General features: G+C 36.2%; 4 protein-coding genes across 7 annotated transcripts; 2 read left to right on the top strand and 2 right to left on the bottom strand.

Annotated features, from left to right (window-relative positions):
- Window positions 1–8,012, top strand: LOC117618865 (UTP--glucose-1-phosphate uridylyltransferase-like). Of its 2 annotated transcripts, XM_034348611.1 has the most exons (20): window positions 1–845; window positions 932–1,020; window positions 1,116–1,206; window positions 1,369–1,429; window positions 1,534–1,611; window positions 1,695–1,745; window positions 1,867–1,910; window positions 3,471–3,540; window positions 3,705–3,762; window positions 3,892–3,938; window positions 4,206–4,268; window positions 5,734–5,766; window positions 5,971–6,008; window positions 6,107–6,182; window positions 6,268–6,294; window positions 6,390–6,473; window positions 6,590–6,688; window positions 6,777–6,881; window positions 7,283–7,354; window positions 7,441–8,012. In XM_034348611.1, exons 1-20 carry the CDS (start codon window positions 214–216, stop codon window positions 7,465–7,467), a joined length of 1,845 nt encoding a protein of 614 aa, XP_034204502.1. In that variant the 5' UTR covers window positions 1–213; the 3' UTR covers window positions 7,468–8,012. The 2 variants fall into 2 exon arrangements, with proteins under 2 accessions (XP_034204502.1, XP_034204503.1); XM_034348612.1 differs by lacking the exon at window positions 6,268–6,294 and having other exon boundaries at window positions 26–845.
- A 1,169-nt stretch (window positions 8,013–9,181) lies between these two features.
- LOC117617095 (50S ribosomal protein L3, chloroplastic) lies at window positions 9,182–10,433 on the top strand. Its single transcript, XM_034346349.1, has one exon. It carries the CDS (start codon window positions 9,386–9,388, stop codon window positions 10,214–10,216), a length of 831 nt encoding a protein of 276 aa, XP_034202240.1. The 5' UTR covers window positions 9,182–9,385; the 3' UTR covers window positions 10,217–10,433.
- Window positions 10,434–11,039: 606 nt separating this feature from the next.
- LOC117619927 (flavonoid 3',5'-methyltransferase-like) lies at window positions 11,040–13,213 on the bottom strand. Of its 2 annotated transcripts, none has more exons than XM_034350000.1 (5): window positions 13,065–13,213; window positions 12,562–12,647; window positions 11,948–12,092; window positions 11,692–11,823; window positions 11,040–11,476 (listed from the first exon to the last, which is right to left on the bottom strand). In XM_034350000.1, the coding sequence occupies exons 1-5, from the start codon at window positions 13,116–13,118 to the stop codon at window positions 11,168–11,170; spliced, it is 726 nt and encodes a 241-aa protein (XP_034205891.1). In that variant the 5' UTR covers window positions 13,119–13,213; the 3' UTR covers window positions 11,040–11,167. The 2 variants fall into 2 exon arrangements, with proteins under 2 accessions (XP_034205891.1, XP_034205892.1); XM_034350001.1 differs by having other exon boundaries at window positions 11,040–11,458.
- A 352-nt stretch (window positions 13,214–13,565) lies between these two features.
- LOC117619928 (flavonoid 3',5'-methyltransferase-like) lies at window positions 13,566–15,647 on the bottom strand. 2 transcript variants are annotated; one of them, XM_034350003.1, is made up of 5 exons: window positions 15,447–15,647; window positions 15,226–15,311; window positions 14,585–14,729; window positions 14,311–14,442; window positions 13,566–14,057 (listed from the first exon to the last, which is right to left on the bottom strand). In XM_034350003.1, exons 1-5 carry the CDS (start codon window positions 15,504–15,506, stop codon window positions 13,764–13,766), a joined length of 717 nt encoding a protein of 238 aa, XP_034205894.1. In that variant the 5' UTR covers window positions 15,507–15,647; the 3' UTR covers window positions 13,566–13,763. The 2 variants fall into 2 exon arrangements, with proteins under 2 accessions (XP_034205894.1, XP_034205895.1); XM_034350004.1 differs by having other exon boundaries at window positions 13,566–14,054; window positions 15,447–15,643.
- Between the last annotated feature and the right edge of the window lie 4,549 nt (window positions 15,648–20,196).

Below are 20,196 nucleotides of genomic sequence, written 5' to 3'. Positions count from 1 at the left end.
TCACACGTTCCAACTAATTCTTTTATTTCATGGAACTAATGAGAAATTTGACACTTATCTAAACCAAAAAAAGAAAAAGAAATTGAAATGTTTGACCCACGGCCCATGGATCACGGGTCACCTGACCAACTCGACCCATTTCTCCACCCCCAACTCAATTTTGATTTCACCATTTTCACTCTGGAAAAACCCAGCTAAACCCTAACAGGCGCCATGACCCTCCACTCCATAGTGATACAGAAGCTACTGAGCACCAAAGCCCATTTGGGCCGTCGAGTAGCAGCCCACCACTTCAAGCAGTTCACCTATGGAACCCGCAATGGCATGGCCATCATCGACTCTGATAGAACCCTCATCTGCCTCCGCACCGCCGTCGAGTTCATCGCCGCCCTCGCCCAGCAGAAGGCCCGCTTCATGTTCGTCAACACCAATTCCCTCTGGGATGAGATCATCGAGCAGATGACGAAGAAGATCGGCTGCTACAGCCCCTCCATGAACTTGCTGTGGCGCAGTGGTGGGTTCCTCACCAACAGCCACAGCCCCAAGAAGTTCAGGTCCCGCCGTAAGAAGATTTGCTTCGGGCCCACCCAACCTCCTGATTGCGTGGTTGTTTTCGATACTGATCGGAAATCTTCGGTGATTCTCGAGGCGGATCGTTTGCAGATTCCCATTGTTTCGCTTGTTGATTCGGCCATGCCGTTGGAATGCTATAAGAAGATTACGTATCCGATTCCGGCCAACGACTCGGTTCAGTTCGTGTACTTGGTCTGCAATTTGATCACCAAGACTTTCCTTCTTCACCAGAAGAGCACTGCTTCTTCTGTTGCACAACAGGAGGATACGAGGTGGGTTTTGGTTGTTTGTTTTCTTAAGTTGAGCTCTAGGAAATTGAGTGTTGAATTCGATGTGCTCTGCGTGTGTTTTGTTGAAGGGAGCAAGTGGAGCGTATAGAGGAGGGTAAGAGCGTCAACAAGGATGAGTTGCTTGTGCTTCCTTACAGCTTGTTACCCATTTCTCCTGGTAATATTGGATAAAGTGTTTTTCTTTTTTAATCAATCTCAACAAAAGTGGTAAAATTTAAATGTACTTAATTTGGTGTATGCATGAGAGTGTAGGTGTAGATAGAACTGAGGAGCTCCTGGACAAGCTTGCTGTGCTCAAGTTCAATGGAGCTTTGGGTACAAACATGGGATTCCATGGCCCCAAGTATGCACTCATACTCAATGACCATAATTCTTGTGTGTTCTCACTTATTGCATTTGTAGGCTAAATTCTTGTACTTGTTTTGTGCAATTATTTTGTTGCGTAATGATTTCTTGGTTTTGTTTTGCAGCTATATTACTCTAATTCTTAATAACTTTGATGCAGGTCCACTATTCAAATCTGTGATGGGTTGACATCTCTAGACTTAATTGTTAATCAAATTGAGGTCAAATTTTACCCCTCTCTCTCTCTCTCTCTCTCTCTCTCTCTCAGTTGTTTTTTAAAAATTGCACGTATTCTATAATCACCATCCTAATATTACTATTGCAGGCTCTCCATTCTAAGTACAGATGCAGTGTTCCTTTGCTCCTTATGAACACAACAACGACACACGAAGATACGGTCAAGGTGAATTGCTTTTTTCATTTCCCCATGAAGTTCTTACTTTTAGATCCTATGTTTTTCTACTCATATTAGCTTGTGTAATGTAGCTCTTGGAGAAATACGCCAAGTCAAATGTTGATATTCATTCTCTTAAACAGGTTTGCGATTCTAAGGCGTATTTTTTATTAGCTTATGTTTTCTTTTTCTTGTTTTGGTTATTGGATGCTTGGATTAGGACTTACTTGTGAATGTATGTTCTCATTTATGTGGACCCAACAGCCACAGCACAAGTCATCTGGAGGACAGAGCGGTGAGGACGAACTGTATGTCATCTTTCCTATCTGAATTCTTGACATTGTTTATTTTTTAACTAATACGCGCATAATCTGTATGATGTTGAAAGCAGACATGACTTATTTTCAGAATCTATTAAGTGCTGATAGAATTGTTTTTGTTTTTTTTCCTTCTATTTTTCTTTTTGGGGATGTATCCATATTTAATAACTAACAGATTATAATTGCAACTTTTAGAATACCTAGCTAACCCTAATTTCAAATTCAGTCAAACTCCTTCAGATTCTGGGCCTCCATTAAGAGGGTTTAGCTTCACACATGTTCAAACCAAAATACTCAGTCCTCCACTGTGTTTGAAAAGGATGAAATCTAAAAGCATGAAGTTGGATGGTTACAGGCATATAATGCTTGTTCCTTCGGTTGTAATATCGAAAACAATGGATAACAAAAAGTGTATTGGACAGTTTTTGCCCAGGCCCACCAAATTCTTTGACCAAAGTGTTTAAATAAAATTTTCACCCTTTTACTCCATGAATGGTTAGGTTCCCTGTATCATGAGAACAGGTAAATAATCTGAGTTGAATGCATGGTTTGATTTATAATTCCGAGTACCCATTGGAGATTGTAATTCACTTCAATATGTGGTGTCATGTACTTTGTTTGGTAGAAAATCTAACAGCATGTTTATGTGCTTTTATTATGACGGGTCTTTTTTAATTATAGAATTAATTTTTTGAGATGTGATTGTCTTAAGATTTGAGAGCTTCATGACTCATGTGAGGGTACTGTAATTGCTTTATGATTTAACTGCTGTGTTGTAGTCCTGTTTCCTCAAGTTAATTATTTTCAGTTTCCTATATTTCTGATCTATTTGAGTTGTCTGTTGAAAGTGAGATTTGTGAAGCATTTTGTAACAAACATGCTGTCCTCTGAAAAAATTGTTGGTGAAAACTTTAGGGCAGGCTCATAAGAACTAACTTCTACAGAAGCTAAAAAATAAAAAATTGTTTGAATTTGTGAATAGTCTGGTTTAGCTGCTGGACAGTGCCTACATGTCCTTTTTCTCCCTTGTAACTCAGTTAATTTACAGGAGTAAGAATAATTACTTAAGTTGTGTTTTTCTGACTTCTAATCTGATTAGAGGAATATGTTTCATATAAATGTTTCTTTTAAACCTGAGTCAACTAACTTGTGATTGAGAGTAAATCCCTCTGTTATTTCTTTTAATGGTTCAATAGTGCACCTTTTCTTTTGGTGGTTACAATGTTCCTTGAGTTATTTTGTGATACAATAGTGGACCTAAGCTCATAAATGTTGCCTTTTTAAGATACTAATATGATGTATGTCAAGAATCATATTGACCTTCTTGCAGCTATCTGTCAAGAACATGCATTGTTCATGATTTCAGTGATAACCATCATGAAATTCTTTTTCTGCATTCTAATTTTGTCTGTATTTTAAGAAATGCCTTTTCTAAATATACCATCCAATAATTCTCATAAGTTGGTTCTGCACAATCACAAATTGATTTCCTTTGACAGTGACCATAACTTTGCTGATCAATTACCCTACTCTTGTGCTTGTGTGAAGGTATCCTGGCCATGGTGCTGTGTTCCTTTCCATTATGAAAAGTGGAACTCTTGATGTCCTATTATCACAGGTTTGTATCTTAATGCACTTCTGAAGGTGTTCTTATGGTTTTGTTTCTTTTTCATTTAAATTACCTAGAAACATGAATTTGAACCAAACAAAAGAAAAGAGTACCTGTTGAGAGGAGGTATTTAAAGGTAAACTTGGTTAAACTTCTTCAGCTTTCCTTTTCAGGGTAAGGAGTATATCCTTATGGTTGACTCAGATAACGTGGCTGCTACAATTGACCCAAGTATCCTTGTCATATATTTTTTCTTTTTATTATTGTAGTTCTCTGTGATACTTCCATTTATTAATGCTTTTTTTGTCCTTTGTTGGGGATCAATCCTTAGATCATTGTGTCCCTTAAGTCAATATGTAGAAATTTTGGATCATTTGATTGAAAAAAAGATTGAATACTGTATAGAGGTAAACAAAATGAGAGCTTAGGATGTTCTCCTCTCTCTCTCTCTCTCTCTCTCTCTCTCTCTCTCTCTGTGTATGTGTGTGTCTGTGCATATACATATTAGAAAAACTTCAGGAAGTGGGGTCCTGCAAAACTGGATTCCACTCCTGAAGCTGTGTGTTTGTGTGTGTGTGTGTGTGTGTGTATCTTAACCCCCTTCCTTCTATTTTATTCAGTTTTCTCCATCTTGTGTGGTAGATTTTGCAAGTCTGACTTTTCTCTCCCATCAGGTTGTGCCTACCGCATACGATGCAGATTTTAGTAACATTGGTTCACGCCTACAGAAGTTTGAGGTAGGTAGTATTGATATATATATATATATATATATATATATATATATGGTACTCTGCTACTATAACGCCCTTCCTTATTTCCAATCCTTTAAAATTGTGGTTGGGATGCCCTGAGTTAGAATCTTCAAAGGTGGCTATAATTTCCATCTTTTTATATAAATTCAGTTTAGTGATACAGTTTATAAGTGTTTTGTACTTTTGAATGGGAGGTTAAACTCGAGATTCTTCAATAAATCCACGTCTTGTATGGGTCCTACTTCTCCTTATTCGAATTGGTTAGTAACCTCAAGTTTTGGGTCTTCCTTGAAATGAAGCAACTGCTTAGATAATGTGGAAATCTATTCATGAAATTGGAAGTCTTGCTAAAAATTAATGATAATCTTGGGTTGTAGATTAAACAATTGAAAAGCTATTTTCATAACTACAATTTCATATTAAACCAATTGATTGAGCGTGTGATGAAAAGCCTTAGGCTGATTGATGAGATTGCAGCAAGCTTTTGGGGTATTTGAGTTAAAAATAACAGTTGGAAACCTTCCAAGGCTTCAATTAGTGCTACTGCTATGATTATCATACTTCAAGTGGGTGGGGAGATAGATTTGAGGATATATTTTGTTCTTTTTGTACAAGACAAAGTAATTTAGCTATATAATTTTTTTACCAAAAGACCCTAGCTATGCGTTTGGATATGAGTTATGTTGTAGATTGGCATAAAAGTTGGTTGTAATAACTATATATTGATGATGAACTTAATCATCTAGCCCAATCTAATTTTGGAAAAGGCGAGCTGTCAATAATCCAAAGGGAAATGTTAGAAATGTCACCTGACATTATAAAATATTTTCGATTTGTCACGGTGAAGAAAACTTTAAGAGAACCCCACCTTGATTCGTCGAAACCCCTCATATGTCACCTGACTAATGCTGTTCAACTTTCCATCTGAAATACGGCACGTGCGTCACACGCGACCCCTTTTCAGGGGTAGTTAACTATCAATTTAACATTAACATTATCAACAATAAGAAATATTAAAGTGCTTATCGGTGGGGTTTGGGGTGGGTTGTGGTTGGAATGAATGGTCGGTTGGTTGTTTTTATATAGCGATTTTGACAAATCAAGGTGGCATCTTTGTTAAATTTTTCTAACAAATTGGAACTGGTGTATAAGTTCATGTGACATTTCTATTAATTTCCCTAATCCTAATAGCATATTGACAACAACAACAACAACAACAACAACAACAAAAAAGAAAAAAAAAGAGCTTTTAAGTGTTGTTTATGCAAATATGTTAATCTAAAATGCTCTGTGATTTCTAGAAGTGAACTTGTTTTTGTTAATCTGGCTTGGTCTAAAACTTGAGGTGTAGTTAATTTAATATGATAATAAGTATTGATGAATAGATTTTCCTGTATTCTTTATATTTAATCCATGGGTGATTAACGTTTTGTGCCATAATATGATGCAGCTTGCGGAAATAGCCCAGAGTTCTGTCAAACATGTAAGTTTCGGTTTGGTGGTTTTTTTTTTCTTTCCTTTGTTTTCTCCTCTATTGGCTATTTTGCATTTATATATGCATGTTTAGGTTTGAAATTCTATATCATGCTGAGTATACTTGGCAGATTTTGATCATTTATTTGATTTATTATCTTTTTATTACATGTTTACTCACTTTCCTTGGTGTTATGTGCTCGTTACATTGAAGTCAACGGAAAAATTCAAACTTGTTGATACTGGCAGCTTGTAAGTTGATTGCTTCTCAGACTCAATAATATGCTTAACTTTCAGTCTTGTTTCCTATAAAATAACTGCTTATCTTCACTTTGTGCTACATTGTACAGGTGGGTGAATTTGAGAGCCATTAAAAGGCTTTTGGATACAGATACACTAAAGATTGAAGATATCTCTGTTTCTAAGGTACCATACCTTATCATCAGTTGAGAAACTTCTGCATATTGACTAGTTATAACGTAGAATAGAAAGTGATCAAGTTCTTTTGCAGGAAACGGCGGCTGGTTCTGCAATACGGGTATTTTTCATGTTACATAAAATAGTTGTAATATTTATTTTTACAGTTATTGTTTCTAGGTTTTTTTGTTATTTCACTTTTTATGGCTTGTACAGTTCTTTGATCGTGCCATTGGTGTCAATGTTCCCCATTCTCGATCTCTTTCACTGAATAAAACATCAGACCTACTTCTTCTAAAGGTGATGTTGACACTTTTCTAACCCGTAACTTTTATTTTGACAATTGAGAAGAAATGATGCTCTTTAGAAGCTTGAATTTATTGTTTTTGTTATATCTCATTTATGTGCTTCTACAGTCAGATCTCTACACCTGTGATGAAGGGGTTCTAGTTCAGAATATAGCTAGAACTAATCCCGAAAATCCTGTAATTGAATTAGGACCTGAATTTGAAAAGGTAAAGATTTGTTTGGTCGCAATTGCCTTGCCTTTATCTATTTGCATTTGTCTTCTTTAACGTTTTAATGTGTTTTATCTCCTTTCAGGTTAGTGACCTCCTAAGCCGCTTTAAGTCCATGCCTGACATTATTGGCCTGGATAGCTTGAAGGTCACAGGTGATGTGTGGTTTGGAGCTGGTATAACTCTCAAGGTATTGCTATTGTTCTCCTGGAATCTGTTTCAAATTTGTTAACTTGTAACTGTTGCTTCTTTCATCCCTTTTTAATTTGTTTGCAATTTGCACCCAATCATATTCTGCATTATAGTTCGTGAGCTTTAGGGAGGTTTGTTATCTTTTGATATCAGCAGTAAAAAAAGGTCAGTAAAATTATTTTAATGGAAACAAATTTCTTGCGCTGGCAGTATCTAAGAATGTCCACATCACATATTGATATTAGTGCAGAATGCTTTGTAATATGCATCAGACTGGGATATTCATTTGCTCATGATTTACTGGAGCAACGTATTGCCATCAATCTTTCAAAAGGATCNCTCAGTTATTTGTTGATTCAACAGTATTTCATTTTTCTTATGGTTGATTTACTTCTCCAGGGGAGAGTAACTATTGCTGCAAAACCCGGGATGAAATTGGAAATTCCTGATGGAGTGGTAATAGAGAATAAGGTAGGTCACTTTAATTTATTTATACTTTTCGCATCGGTGATTTCACATATCTTCTAAAATGTTCTATGTTCTGCTACTTTTCCCAGGACATCAATGGCCCTTCTGACATTTGATAATGAGATGAGTTGCTTGGAGAATGTTGACGAAAATGAGAGTTAACCTGCCTAACAACTTCCTCTGGAGTTGTCATAATTGTACCTAGCTGGCCTTGATAATGATATCTTTCCATACTTATCATTTTTTCCTGATCCTCCTCCATTGGAATAAAGGTTCCTGTACATTTATTGCAGGCTAGGCTAGAGAAAGAGAGATATTCAGCTTCCATTAATATTTGCTCTGAGAGAGAGAGAGAGAGAGAGAGAGAGAGAGGAGCTGTTCGCAGGCGCAATAATTTTTTTTATTTTGGCAGAGGATTGGAGGTCTGCATGACCAAGTAAGTTTCTTGTTAAATTGTTTATTAGAAGAGCATCACAGTAAATGTTATATAGAATAGTTCCTTTGGGTTTACCATTTGATTTTTGGTTGTAAATTGGAATAGCAATGCTTACACTTTCCAAGTTTTCTTCTATGTTCATGCCGTATAGGCTTAAAGGCTTTGGCTGCCAAACCAATGCCTTGCCACTTGCAAGGAGAAAAGAAAAGTAGCAATTTTTATTTTTGATTGTTGAATATAAAACGAGAAGGGAAAGAAGTCACTTTTGGTTCTTGTAGTTTGCCAGTTTTACTAATTTGGTATCTTCAGTTTCAATTTTTGTCAATTGTATCCTTATAGTTTTCAATTTGCTAGCAATTCCGTTACGTTTTGGCCATGTGTCTCTTATATGGAGGGGTATTGTAGTCCAATTGAGCTAATTCTTTCGAAATTCCTCCTAATTCACTCAAATTTTAACCTAGAGATGCAAATATTTTTTTAAATAATTTTTGTATAAATGTCACTTGAACTTATACCTTAGTTTTAATTTGAAAAATTAAGATGACATTTCTTTTAAATTTTTTTTTAATGTGACAAATTGAAACTGAGGTAAAAGTTTAGGTGACATTTCTACAAAAATCCTTTTTTGAAATCCTAAGTACTAAAATTGCACCCAAAGTGAATGGGAAGAGCTCTATCTTGTGTTCTAAAATTAAATATGGCTCCAGTGGATTGGAATACCCTTTTCATGTGGGGAATGCGGTCAAAACTTAATGAAGTTGGGAGGGATTTGACAAAAACTAAGTGTCCTTGAATTGCTTAGAATTGAAAAATACAAGGACAATTGACAAAATTCAAACTAGGATGACCAAAGTGGTTAAACCAAAAGCCTACAGGGACCAAAAATAATTATTTGCCAAACAAGAAATGGGTTTTGAGAAATGGCCTTGCATGATTTCTTTTTCTATTAGAGAAATTCGTCCTAGATAAAATACACTCGTTTTCAGTGTGAGGATTGAGTAACGAAATTGGGAGGAATTTGACAAAAACTAAAACTTGCCCTTAAATTGCTCTGAATTGAAATATACAATGACAAAATTCAAACTACAATGATCAAAGTGGTAAAACCAAAAGCCTACCGAGACCAAAAATACCTATTTGCCAAACAAGAAATGGCCTTGCATGGTTCTATTCTTTTTCTTTTAGAGAAATTTGCCCAGGTAAAACACACTCGTTTCCAGTGTGAGGATTGAAGTAACATTTGATTCAAACGTGCCAAATATTAGTAAGAGCACTTCCATCGCATAGCTGAGTCTGGGCAAAAGGTCCCCTTGGGTTGAAGAAACTCACTCCAAGTGATAAAATTTTCTTTTGGGTCTTGTTGTGAGGTGTAAATAGAAATAAGAACTGCCAAGGAAAAAATTACACAAAAAGTCATTCTTTCTAAAGCCCAAGTTAGTTTGGGTGGTCCCAAATACCAGTATCCTCTCCCAAAACCCAATTCCAAAAGGATAAGAAAACCCTTTCTCACTCTTCTTCCTCTCTCTGTGTGTGTCTGAAGTGTGCAATTGAGCAACTCATGCTAATGCGTTTGAGTGCATAGCCAGAGGCAAAGAGAGATGTCAATCCTTTCAGCTTCATCTTCTTCTTCCCTTCTTCCCAATGTCTCATTCTCCTCCTCAAAATGCTGCTCTTCATTTCTCACCCCACCAACCCAGACCAACAGCAACCCATTTCTGCCCATTGTGAAATCCAAGAAGAAGAAACCAGTGGGCGTGACCATGAGCGTGGAGGCAGGCATAGGAGTTATGGCCACGAAGCTCGGCATGATGAGCTTCTTCGAACCCAACGGCAAAGTTGTCCCAGTCACAGTGGTGGGTTTCAAAGAAGGCAACATAGTGACCCAGGTCAAAACCGAGGCCACCGACGGATACGATGCCGTTCAGGTGGGCTACCGCCGAGTCAGGGACAGGAAACTGACGAAACCCGAAATGGGTCATCTCCAGAAGGCCGGTTCAATCCCCCTGCGCCATCTCCAGGAGTTTCGGCTCCAGAGCGTTGATGGGTTCGAGCCAAACCAGAAGCTTTCGTTCGACGAGCTCTTCAACGAAGGAGACATTGTTGATGTCTCTGGAACCACAATCGGGAAAGGGTTTCAGGGTGGGATTAAGAGGCACAATTTCAAGAGAGGGCAAATGACTCATGGGTCCAAAAGTCACAGAGCTCTTGGGTCAATTGGGGCCGGAACGACGCCAGGGCGGGTTTACAAGGGGAAGAAGATGCCTGGAAGAATGGGAGGGACCAAGACCAAGATCAGGAAGCTCAAGATTGTGAAGATTGATAAGGACCTCAATGTTGTTATGATCAAAGGTGCTCTTCCTGGTAAGCCTGGCAATCTTCTTCGCATAGCTCCAGCTAAGATTGTGGGCAAGAACATTCCTAAGAGTTAATTCTATTTTGGGTTTTTTTCTTTCTTTCTTATTTTTTGAATTTTTCTTTAGTTTATTTTGTTTTGTGAATTTTGTATTGTCATTGACTCTCTCATATGAATGTCTTACTTCTCCTTTAATTAGTGCTTTGTGAATGTTTGCTTGGTCTGATATTTGGAAGCACTTCACTTGATTGAGGGAGCAAGAATCACTTTTTATGTCATCTTGAATTCAATTACTGTGTTGTGAAGATGCTAATCTTTTGTGAAATTATGTTTGATTTAAGCGGCAAATATGAGGGCAATGTGTGATAGAAAGCAACAATTTTGGCCCAAGGATGAATTGTCTCATCTCCTCAAAACTAGGAAATTAATTGAGTAGAAGCATGATCAGTATTGTGTCTGTCTGATTTTTCTGTATCATCACTCCATGATCTAGTTTCATACAATGAGATCTTATGGTCAAGTTTGGTGCTTAAAATTATATTGGGTTTGGTAACTCATAAGACTATATGAAGGTAGGGTTGAAGAATTTTTCATTTTGTGGGGATTAGACGGGATAAGTCAATAAGGTGTCGATACCAATCATTTGGTGGGCTTTGGTTTCTACAGAGTTTAGTGAGTTACCCTGCTTTGTTATATATATGCAGAGTAGATAATGTGGCAGTGTATTGCAATTTCTATGCTTTGCTGGGTAGCTGTTAGGGTTGACATTGTCCTTCGTCACTTTTTGTAAATTATGTTTGCACTCATTTAGCGTTCATAAGTTGGGTCAAGATAAATTATGAAGTTGTGGATGAGAGAGACATTAATCAAAACCCATGTACATCAGATAAGGTCCTTGGGTCAAGATAAAACTGCAATCATCCCCTGAGATGAAAGCTCATCTCATCAAGTGAGGAGATTATTTGAAGACAAATGTTAACCATTTTACAGAGAACTTCAACAGAGTACACTGAAGTAGTTTTTCTTCCTAATAGACGCGCCTGCAGAGGGTGAGGCCATCGCCGATGGAAACGTGAGCCAATTCGATACGGGAATCCGTGGTTAGAAAGCTGTTCAATTCCCTCGTATGTTTTCTGGATGGCCTTAAATGTTCCTCCACCATTTCCTCAGGCTCTGCCACTGAGCCAAACCACAATGTGTTATCGAATGCTATTATCCCACCAACCTTAACAAGCTTTATCAGCAGCTCATAATATTCAATGTACGTGTCCTTGTTGGCATCCACAAATGCAAAATCAAAGCTCCCTTCTTCGTTCCCCTGCTTGCTTGTTTGAAACTACAAATCAAAATACAATTCTATCTACATGAACCAATGATAAAACTAAAACTATTTGAGGCTAATGTTTTCTCGTAGGTTTATGTTGCTAGATTGTGAATCCGGACTACACGGTCAAGTAAAGTACTGGCAACATACAACATACGTTGTCGATGAATGCTTTTTCAGAAATACTTCTTAAAAAAATATGGCACATATATAAAGTACTAACTTACATTGGTAATGAGATCATTTAGGACGGAGAAGGCATCCGACTGAAAGAAGTTAATCTTATGCTCCACCCCAGCCTTCCGAATGAACGGCAATCCGAACTCATAGGCTTCTTTATTCAGATCGACTGCTGTAATCTGAAAAAATTCATGTTGAAACTCCAGAACTAATTACTACAAGTCAAGATGAAAAGTTTTATTTATTTATTATTTTAATGAAAATTTAAAATAAAAATAAAAAAGAAGGAAAAAGGAAGAATACTTTTCCATCAAAAGGCAGTGCAAGAGCTGTAGTAAGAAGAGAATAGCCAGTAAATACTCCGAGCTCCAGTGTCTTCTTTGCATTCATGAGCTTCAGAAGCATGGAGAGCAACAGCCCTTCATCAACAGGCACATTCATAATGCTCCTGCAATTAATTAGATCAAACTGTAATTATTGAGGTTAAAGTTGGTATTTTCTGAAAAGTTATATTAGTTTCCTTGATCAAGAAATTTATTAGTTCTGGAAAAAAAGATCAAGGAACTTACTAGTTGATTAAAAAAAAATCAAAATAACTTACCAATATTACTAAAAAAATTCTCTTTATGATAAGACTTGTATTAATTAATTTATTAGAAGCAGTGGTCTTAAATTAAATGAAATATACGTTTTAGACGACACTCACTCATCAAACTATAATCAATTAAACTGATGAACACAATACTTTCTGTAAACAACGAAAATATTAACGATCATTCAACTAGTAAAAATTTGGCTAATTTTTCGCCTCCCAAATGAGTTGCTAGCGTTGTATTAACTTACTAAACCAGCTATCGCTTAAGCGCTCTCGTATGTACATATATACTCGTTAATGTAAATGCAAATATTCAACATACCTGAACTGGTATTTCTCGACAGTGGCTTCCCTTAGTTGCTTCAACTGCTCATGTTCTCTTGGATAGCAGCTTGTTTCAAGGATGTACTATCACAAGAAAGGCCAATGGTTATCCTGTGAGGGAAAGTAAATCTAAAAGTTTAAGGCTAGTAATTTAATTTCACTTGTCACACTGCAACTATGTCGTTTCTTGTCTCCATTTGGTTACTGTTGTAGTTTGAACTCTAAAGAAAAATAAATATAAAATCATGAACCAGCTGAAACAAGTTTATGAAGAAACACTATAGCTCTTCACACCCACAGTTAATAAATAATTAAACAAATAAAAATTGCAAGGAAAACAAGAAATTATTTCAGTCCTAGCAAAACTGCTTCTTTAATCACTCAATCATCCACACGAAAAAACAAAAATTAAAATTAAAAATCTAAAAAAAATTGAAAAAAAAAATTCAATGGTCTACGGCCTTGTCAACAGCATTTGAAATTGAGGAAAAGAAAATAAACCTTTAGAAGAGCTGGGGTTTTGAGGATGATCTTCTCTTGTTTTCTTGCTTCCATCCTCTTCTCAACAAAAACTAAACTATTCTGTAAGTTTTTGTGAAAAAAGAATCAATTCTTAATAACTCTCCATCTTACCTTTTATTGCGAATCTCAGCATAAAGCGACTGCGAATACCATTATGAACTTCATGTCATGTGCTTTTGAATGTAAAGAACCTATTCTGCCTAGATTAATTCATCTTTCCTACAACCAACTGGTTTTAATTAATATCATATAACATATTACTACTAGTTCATGTATCTCTCTTATCACGTGATAAATCACTTGACCAACGAACTCGTAGTTATACAAAAGAACCTCACACACACCCTTCGGTTAAATTTTTGTGTCTGTACGTATTTCAAATCACAAGTATTGAAATTGTTTTATTTAAGGGTCAATTTTGTTAGAGAATTTATACCCAAAAAAAAGGACTAAAGACGGCTAATTTATAGAGATAAAGGATATAGAAGCACAAATCAAAATTAGAAACCAATACATAAAAAAGATTCCAACATCATACAAAGCTCATCTCATCAAGTGAGGAGAATATGTTGAGAATATGTCTACCAATACATCATCAACCACATTATTTGAAGACAACAGCTTTATTCATTAGAGAAGTTCAACTGAGCACACTGAAGTTGAAGTTGTTATTACTTCCTATTCGAGGCGCCGGCAGAGGGCGAGGCCATCACCGGTGGTAACATGAGCCAGTTCGATACGGGAGTCAGTGGCTAGAAAGCTGTTCAAATCCCTCGTATGTTTTCTGGGTAGCCTTAACATTTCCTCCACCGTCTCCTCAGGCTCTGTCACTGAGCCAAACAACAATGTGTTGTCGTATGCTATTATTCCGCCAACTTTAACAAGCTTCAGCATCAGCTCATGATATTCTATGTAGTTGTCCTTGTTAGCATCCACAAATGCATAATCGAAGCTCCCTTCTTCCTTCCCCTGCTTGCTTGTTTAAAACTCCAAATCAAAATACAATTCTATCCATATGAACCAAGAATTCCGGATAATGTTCTCTCGTAGACTTATGTTGCTAGACTGAAAATTTGGACTACATGTTCAAGTAAAGAGTCAACTTATCACTAGCCTAAATTGATCGTTTGGCAACATAGGATAGTTCGATAAGAGATTAATTTTCAAACTACTTGTACGTTGTTTGTCAAACAAAAATAAGTACGTGTGTAATGTACAAACTTACATTAGTAATGAGATCATTTAGGACTGAGAGGGCATCCGTGTGAAAGAAATTAATTTTATGGTCCACCCCAGCCTTCCGAATGAACGGCAATCCAAACTCGTAGGCTTCGTTATCTGGATCGATTGCTATAATCTGAAAAATTCATGTTGAAATTCCATAACTAATTACTAATGTTAATGAAGTATATATCAAACCAAGCTGAAAATGTCTATTTATTTATTTATAATTTCAATGAAAATTGACAACAAAAAGAAAGAAAGAAGAATAAGAATACTTTTCCATCATGAGGCAGTGCAAGAGCAGTAGTAAGAAGAGAATAGCCAGTAAATACTCCAAGCTCTAATGTCTTCTTTGCATTCATGATCTTCAGAAGCATGGAGATCAGCAGCCCTTCATCAACAGGCACATTCATAATGCTCCTGAAGTTGGTATAGGGCTCATTTTTGTAAGACCTTGGTTTAATTTTTTGCTTATACACACACACACACACACACAAAGGAATACACAAAGGAGTAGTGCTAAGCTATAATCAATTAGTAAGTTAATATGGTACTAACTGCTTGTTTGGGCCTACTTTATGATGTAATCTAATAATCAGAACCATTCAAATATTTTTATCATCATTCAAAGATTGTCTGTACAAAATTTTATCCAAATCCGAAATCGTTTAACCACTTAATTATTATTGTCAATATTTATCGAAAATATTGTGTTTGTCTATTTATTTGATTAAAGTTAGATAACTAAACGCGTTTTAATTTGAATAAATAAATTTTTGCAATAATGGATTTTCATTGATGATCTAAAAAGTAAACAATTTGAATCATCAGATAAATTGTGAAATGGATCAAAACAAGTGGTTAGCGCCATATTGAGTTACTAATTGACTAGTGCTCGATCGCTTATTCAACATACCAGAACTTGTATTTCTCGACAGTGGCTTCCCTTAGTTGTTTCAACTGCTCATGTTCTCTTGGGTAGCAGCTTGTGTCGAGGATGTACTGCAATAATATAAAATCATGAACCAGCTGAAAACAAGTTTCTGATTTATTATAAAAAAGTTATAAAAATATAAATTCAACGGTCTATGATCTGTGTTAACCAGATTGGTACACTGAGAGGAAAAGAAAATGAACCTTTAGAAGAGCAGGGCTTTTGAGGATGATCTTCTGCTCTTGTTTGCCTTCTTCTGCCATGCTCAACAACAACAACAACAACAACTATATTCTAACTTTGTGAAACCAGAACCAGTTCTCAACTCTATCTCCAAAATGTGAGAAAACTTTGATGCTTCTATATATTTTTGTGTTCGTTGCTTTCTTTTACAAATTCTTTGGTTGTATCGAAACCATTTCTGACAGTATATTTAATTTTTCTGTTACCATTTCTCCTGTGCCCACCTGTTAGTGTTAACTAACGTTTTAACATATGTCCTTCCACTTAACTCTAACTTAAGGGGGGTTGGGAGTTGTTGACGGATTGGGTGTGGGTGGGAGTTCGATGTTGGGTTTTTTTTATTTATTTATTAAATTATTATTATTATTTTTTTAGCAGAAGTTATTTCTTATCCAAGCCCCAAACATGGCTTCGCATCTGCTTCAGAGCCTTTGCCTTGTCTGGCTTCTTCATGAACATTTCCATAAAATTTATGAGAAAGTGAAACAGAGCTTTGCAGTTGAGAAACCTTGTCGGGTTTTTTTCATCAATTATTAGTTCTAATTTAATTAAAAGTTAACACATTGGAGTACATATAATGAATTCATATTGCAGTAATTTTGATTGATATCAATCCTCCACAGGACTTAGGAAGGAAGAAAGGATTTGGAGAACTGATCAATGGAGTATTCCAGCAAACAACGTTACTGGGTGTTAGAAATCAAACTCCGTTAATTTAATTAAACTTAAACTGTTAACTTGGAGTTAAGTGAAAGGACAATGGTAATAGGAAAATTGAACTCCGTTAATTGTCGTTGCATGTGTGATTTAATGTAATTGTAACCCAAAAAAAAAAAAAAAAATTAAACTCATCTAACGGCAACTAACATTTATATAAGCCAGTTACGCAATTAAATCTTCCCCAACCTTTATGTGCTTTACTTCATAATAAATTGGCCTTGATTAATGTTGAAATGAAAATATTAAACGTTCTCTCTAACTTCAATGCTCAAAATTTTGACAAAAACATTGATCTATCCAGTGAAAAGAGTCTTGATTTACGGATGTGGGATCTCAGGTTAAAACTCACCTCCTTTAATATCGCTTGTATAACAAATTTTGACAAAAAGAAATAAAAACAGTTCAATATGCTTAAAATCAATGTGAAGCCATGTCCTCTTTAAGAGCTTCTCACTCCTCACTTATATAGTTTCTAAAGTGCGAAATATACTTTTTTAAGGACAATTTCTTACATGCTTCAACTTAAAATGTTGTCCTAATTAAGCATTCACGAAGTAAAAGTAGTATCCATCAAGCCAAGTTACACCTTCAATCTTCATACCACAAAGCTTGGCTCTTGATAACTGATAATTGAGGGGAGAATTCATCCTGACATGGTGATGTGGTGACCTCAAATTCAACATATGTTCTTTTGAAAAAAAAAATTTCCAAATACGTTTTGTGGATCATTTTAACTCAATTTTTTTTTAAAGTCAAATATTCCTTTGTTGCCATTTCACTACCAGCAAGGACCACCACCTACAGGAGAATTTCATCTTCGGGGACACAGACCAAGTATGGGAAAGTTAATAGACTAAAGTATAGCAATGGTCCTTAAATTATATCTCGATTTGTATTTTTGTCATTAAATTCCAATAATAGCTACTTTCATCCTCAAATTAGGTTTCACGTTGCATGGTAGTTGTTAGATAAAAAGTGTAATAAAGAAATTAAAAATTCACCCAACATAATCTCACTCTTATTTACAAATAAGAGTTTTTATTTTTTAATTGAGTACGACCCATGCAAGATAAAAATATCTCTTAATTATAATCTCTTTGGAAAGAGAAAACCCTTTGATTCCAATATGAAGAATGAAATAAATAATAGAATTTGATTTGATGTTACGGCTGCATCTAGGGAACCCTAGACTGCCTACATACCCCATTTTGGGGATCAAGCCTTTTGTAGTTCTCAAGAGAATTTGATTGGACTTTCATGGAATGAATGACCCCTTGAAATAATTTGTGGTATGGGAAATTTTTTATGGAATTTGGATGAATGTGGTTGGACCAAGGATTCAATTTGATTTTATGGTTGGAAAAGTGTTTGGGGAGAATTTGGTTAAGGGACACCAGGGATTCTATTTGGACTTGCGGTTGTATCTGGATTGAATTTCCAAATTGCCTACGTATCCTTGGCGGAATCAAACCGGACGTAGTTCCTTAAGAATTTGATTGGACTTTCAAAGAATGAATGAACCCTTGAAAGAATTTTATGTTTGAGAGATTTGAATTTGATCTCATTGAAATTTGCACGAGTAGATAACCCATGAGGAAATTTGAAATGATTTGATACCATTTGAGAAATTTAGGATTTTCGTATCAATTATTTGCTAATTGATACGTTTTTGTTTTGAAGGGAATTTTGGACGGACCAATTTTGATTTGAGGAAAAGGTCCATCCAACTTTATTTGATGGTTTGTTAACTGGTATTTTCTAGCAATTGAGAATTGTCAATAGGGGTGGGCATCAATCCGGCCGATCCGACCAAACCGGCCGAACCAAACCGTATTTTCCGGTTTGGTTCGATTTTGACTTTAAAAAAGTCAACAGTTTTTAAATCCGAACCAAACCGGAGTAATTTGGTTCAGCTGCAGTTTTAAGTTTTAAAAAATTGTGCTAATCCGAACCGAACCGTTTAAATATTAATTAATTATATTTATATATTTATATATATTAATTTACATGTGTCAATAGTCCAATTGGGTTCTTCTCTAAGCAGTGTTCTGTTTATTTTTCAGACCCATTTATGTTTCATGCTTTTTTCAAATCTTGTGGCTTTAGCTAGAGAAAGAGAGATAAATCTCAAATAGAGAACGATTAATTCTAAGATATTTGGCCGTCACATTCATCCTTCAATGATGCAAATGCTCTTCGGCCGCTTATATATGTTTGAATTATATCACATTGAAGCTAGTCTGTTGACCAAACAACCTACTACTATTTTTCACTATATACTGATGATTTTTTCCCTTAAAAGATAACTGTGTACGCATAGCAACAGATAGATTGATGTATTACCTGCATTTCATGGATGATGGATGTAAGGGAGTTCTGTGGGTTTCAGATGCATTGACTCGTGCAAGCAAAGCTGCAGCTGATTTGGGTTCTCATACCAGTAAATAACCAACGTTCACATTTGTCTTGTCTATTTTATGTCCTAGAAATTTTCTTTGCAAATCAATAGGCTTTGAATTAAATTGTGATCTAATAGATGGCCTTTCAAAATGGTTTAGAAACAATCTTGCTGGTTTTTCTTTTGACCATGTTATCTGCTTTGACCATATCATCTCATTGACCAGTCTTGGAAGGCAAGCATTCCCTGGATGATCAGCAACTATGGCTTGACTCTCATTTGAACAACCAGAATGTTAATCTTTCAACCATAAAACAAAGACTATGGTTGTTACTTTCATAATTAAGGTTTAGGCTTCACATAATGGACAACCTTTGAATAAATGGAATGATGTTGTATTAGTCTTTGATGGAATGGAATGGAATGATATAATGGCAAAATGTTAGCATTATAATGTAAGAGCAGGTTGAAAAATGCATGGTTTTGTGTTAGGCACAAACCGGCCGAACCAATCCGAACCAAACCGATTACAAGTGGTTTGGATTGGTTCGGTTTCCATTATGATTTTAGGCTAATCCGAACCAAATCGAACCGTTATTTTCTTATTGGTTCAGATGTGGTTTGAGAGTAAAACCGAACCAATCCGGACCGTGCCCACCCCTAATTGTCAATGGTTGGCTTCATTAAATATGTGGGAGTTGTTATACTGTTTGAACACTTGACCCACTTGCCCTTCATCATTCTTTGACGATTTTTGGATATTTGGCTGGGAACATGCGAGTCTCTGCATGTCCAGCAAAACCAATTGGTTGGGCTTTGGGTTTGCTATTATCACATCTTCACTAAACAACAAACTTTCCACCCCACTTTCTTCCTTCTTTGATTTGTGATTGGAGCTTTTGCTGGGGCAAAGTCCCATTTAGCTTGCCCTGCAGGACGCCAGAGATAGGCTTGCTGCCCACTTGTGCCTTCATTTTCTTCTTTATTTGTTAAAGACTCCAAGGCTCCAGGGAAATTGAGGGGTGCAAATTAATTCTCTTGTGCTTGACTTGGAGAAGTTTTGGTCTGACAAGAAAACAGTTTTCTTTTTGAACATAAACCTCTTGAATATCTTTGTCCTTCTGTTTGTTACTCAAAAGCACCTGCATTATTTTCATCGAGTATGTCTATGAACACCTGCAAGGTGCTCATAGCACTTAATGCAGTGGGGTTCTTGCGAAAGCCCATCTGCATATTTTCACAATAGAGAGATCCTTGCGAGAGCTCTCTTTGTGTAAAAGTTGTGCGGCCATCTCATCACTAATTTGGGAGGATTAGTACAGAGGGGTTCTTATGGATGCCCATCTGTATGTTTTCACAGAAAGGAGGTCTTTGCGAGAGCTCTTTCTATGCACAATGTTGCAGTGACACCACTATTTTGTCTCTGGGAAGGATCTAATTCTTTCGTTTGCAGTTTCTTGAGATCTCTTTGACAAATTGACATCAAGGACATGGAGGAATTTCGCACTGCACATTCTCAAAGCCTTGACTTGCTGCTGTTTTGACGCATTATGGTGGCTGCAGTTGTTAACAACCAAACCTCTTTTGCTTGC

Source organism: Prunus dulcis, chromosome 2 (assembly GCF_902201215.1).
Source record: "Prunus dulcis chromosome 2, ALMONDv2, whole genome shotgun sequence".
Classification (NCBI taxonomy): Eukaryota; Viridiplantae; Streptophyta; class Magnoliopsida; order Rosales; family Rosaceae; genus Prunus; species Prunus dulcis.
This window is presented reverse-complemented; position numbering and strand designations above follow the sequence as displayed.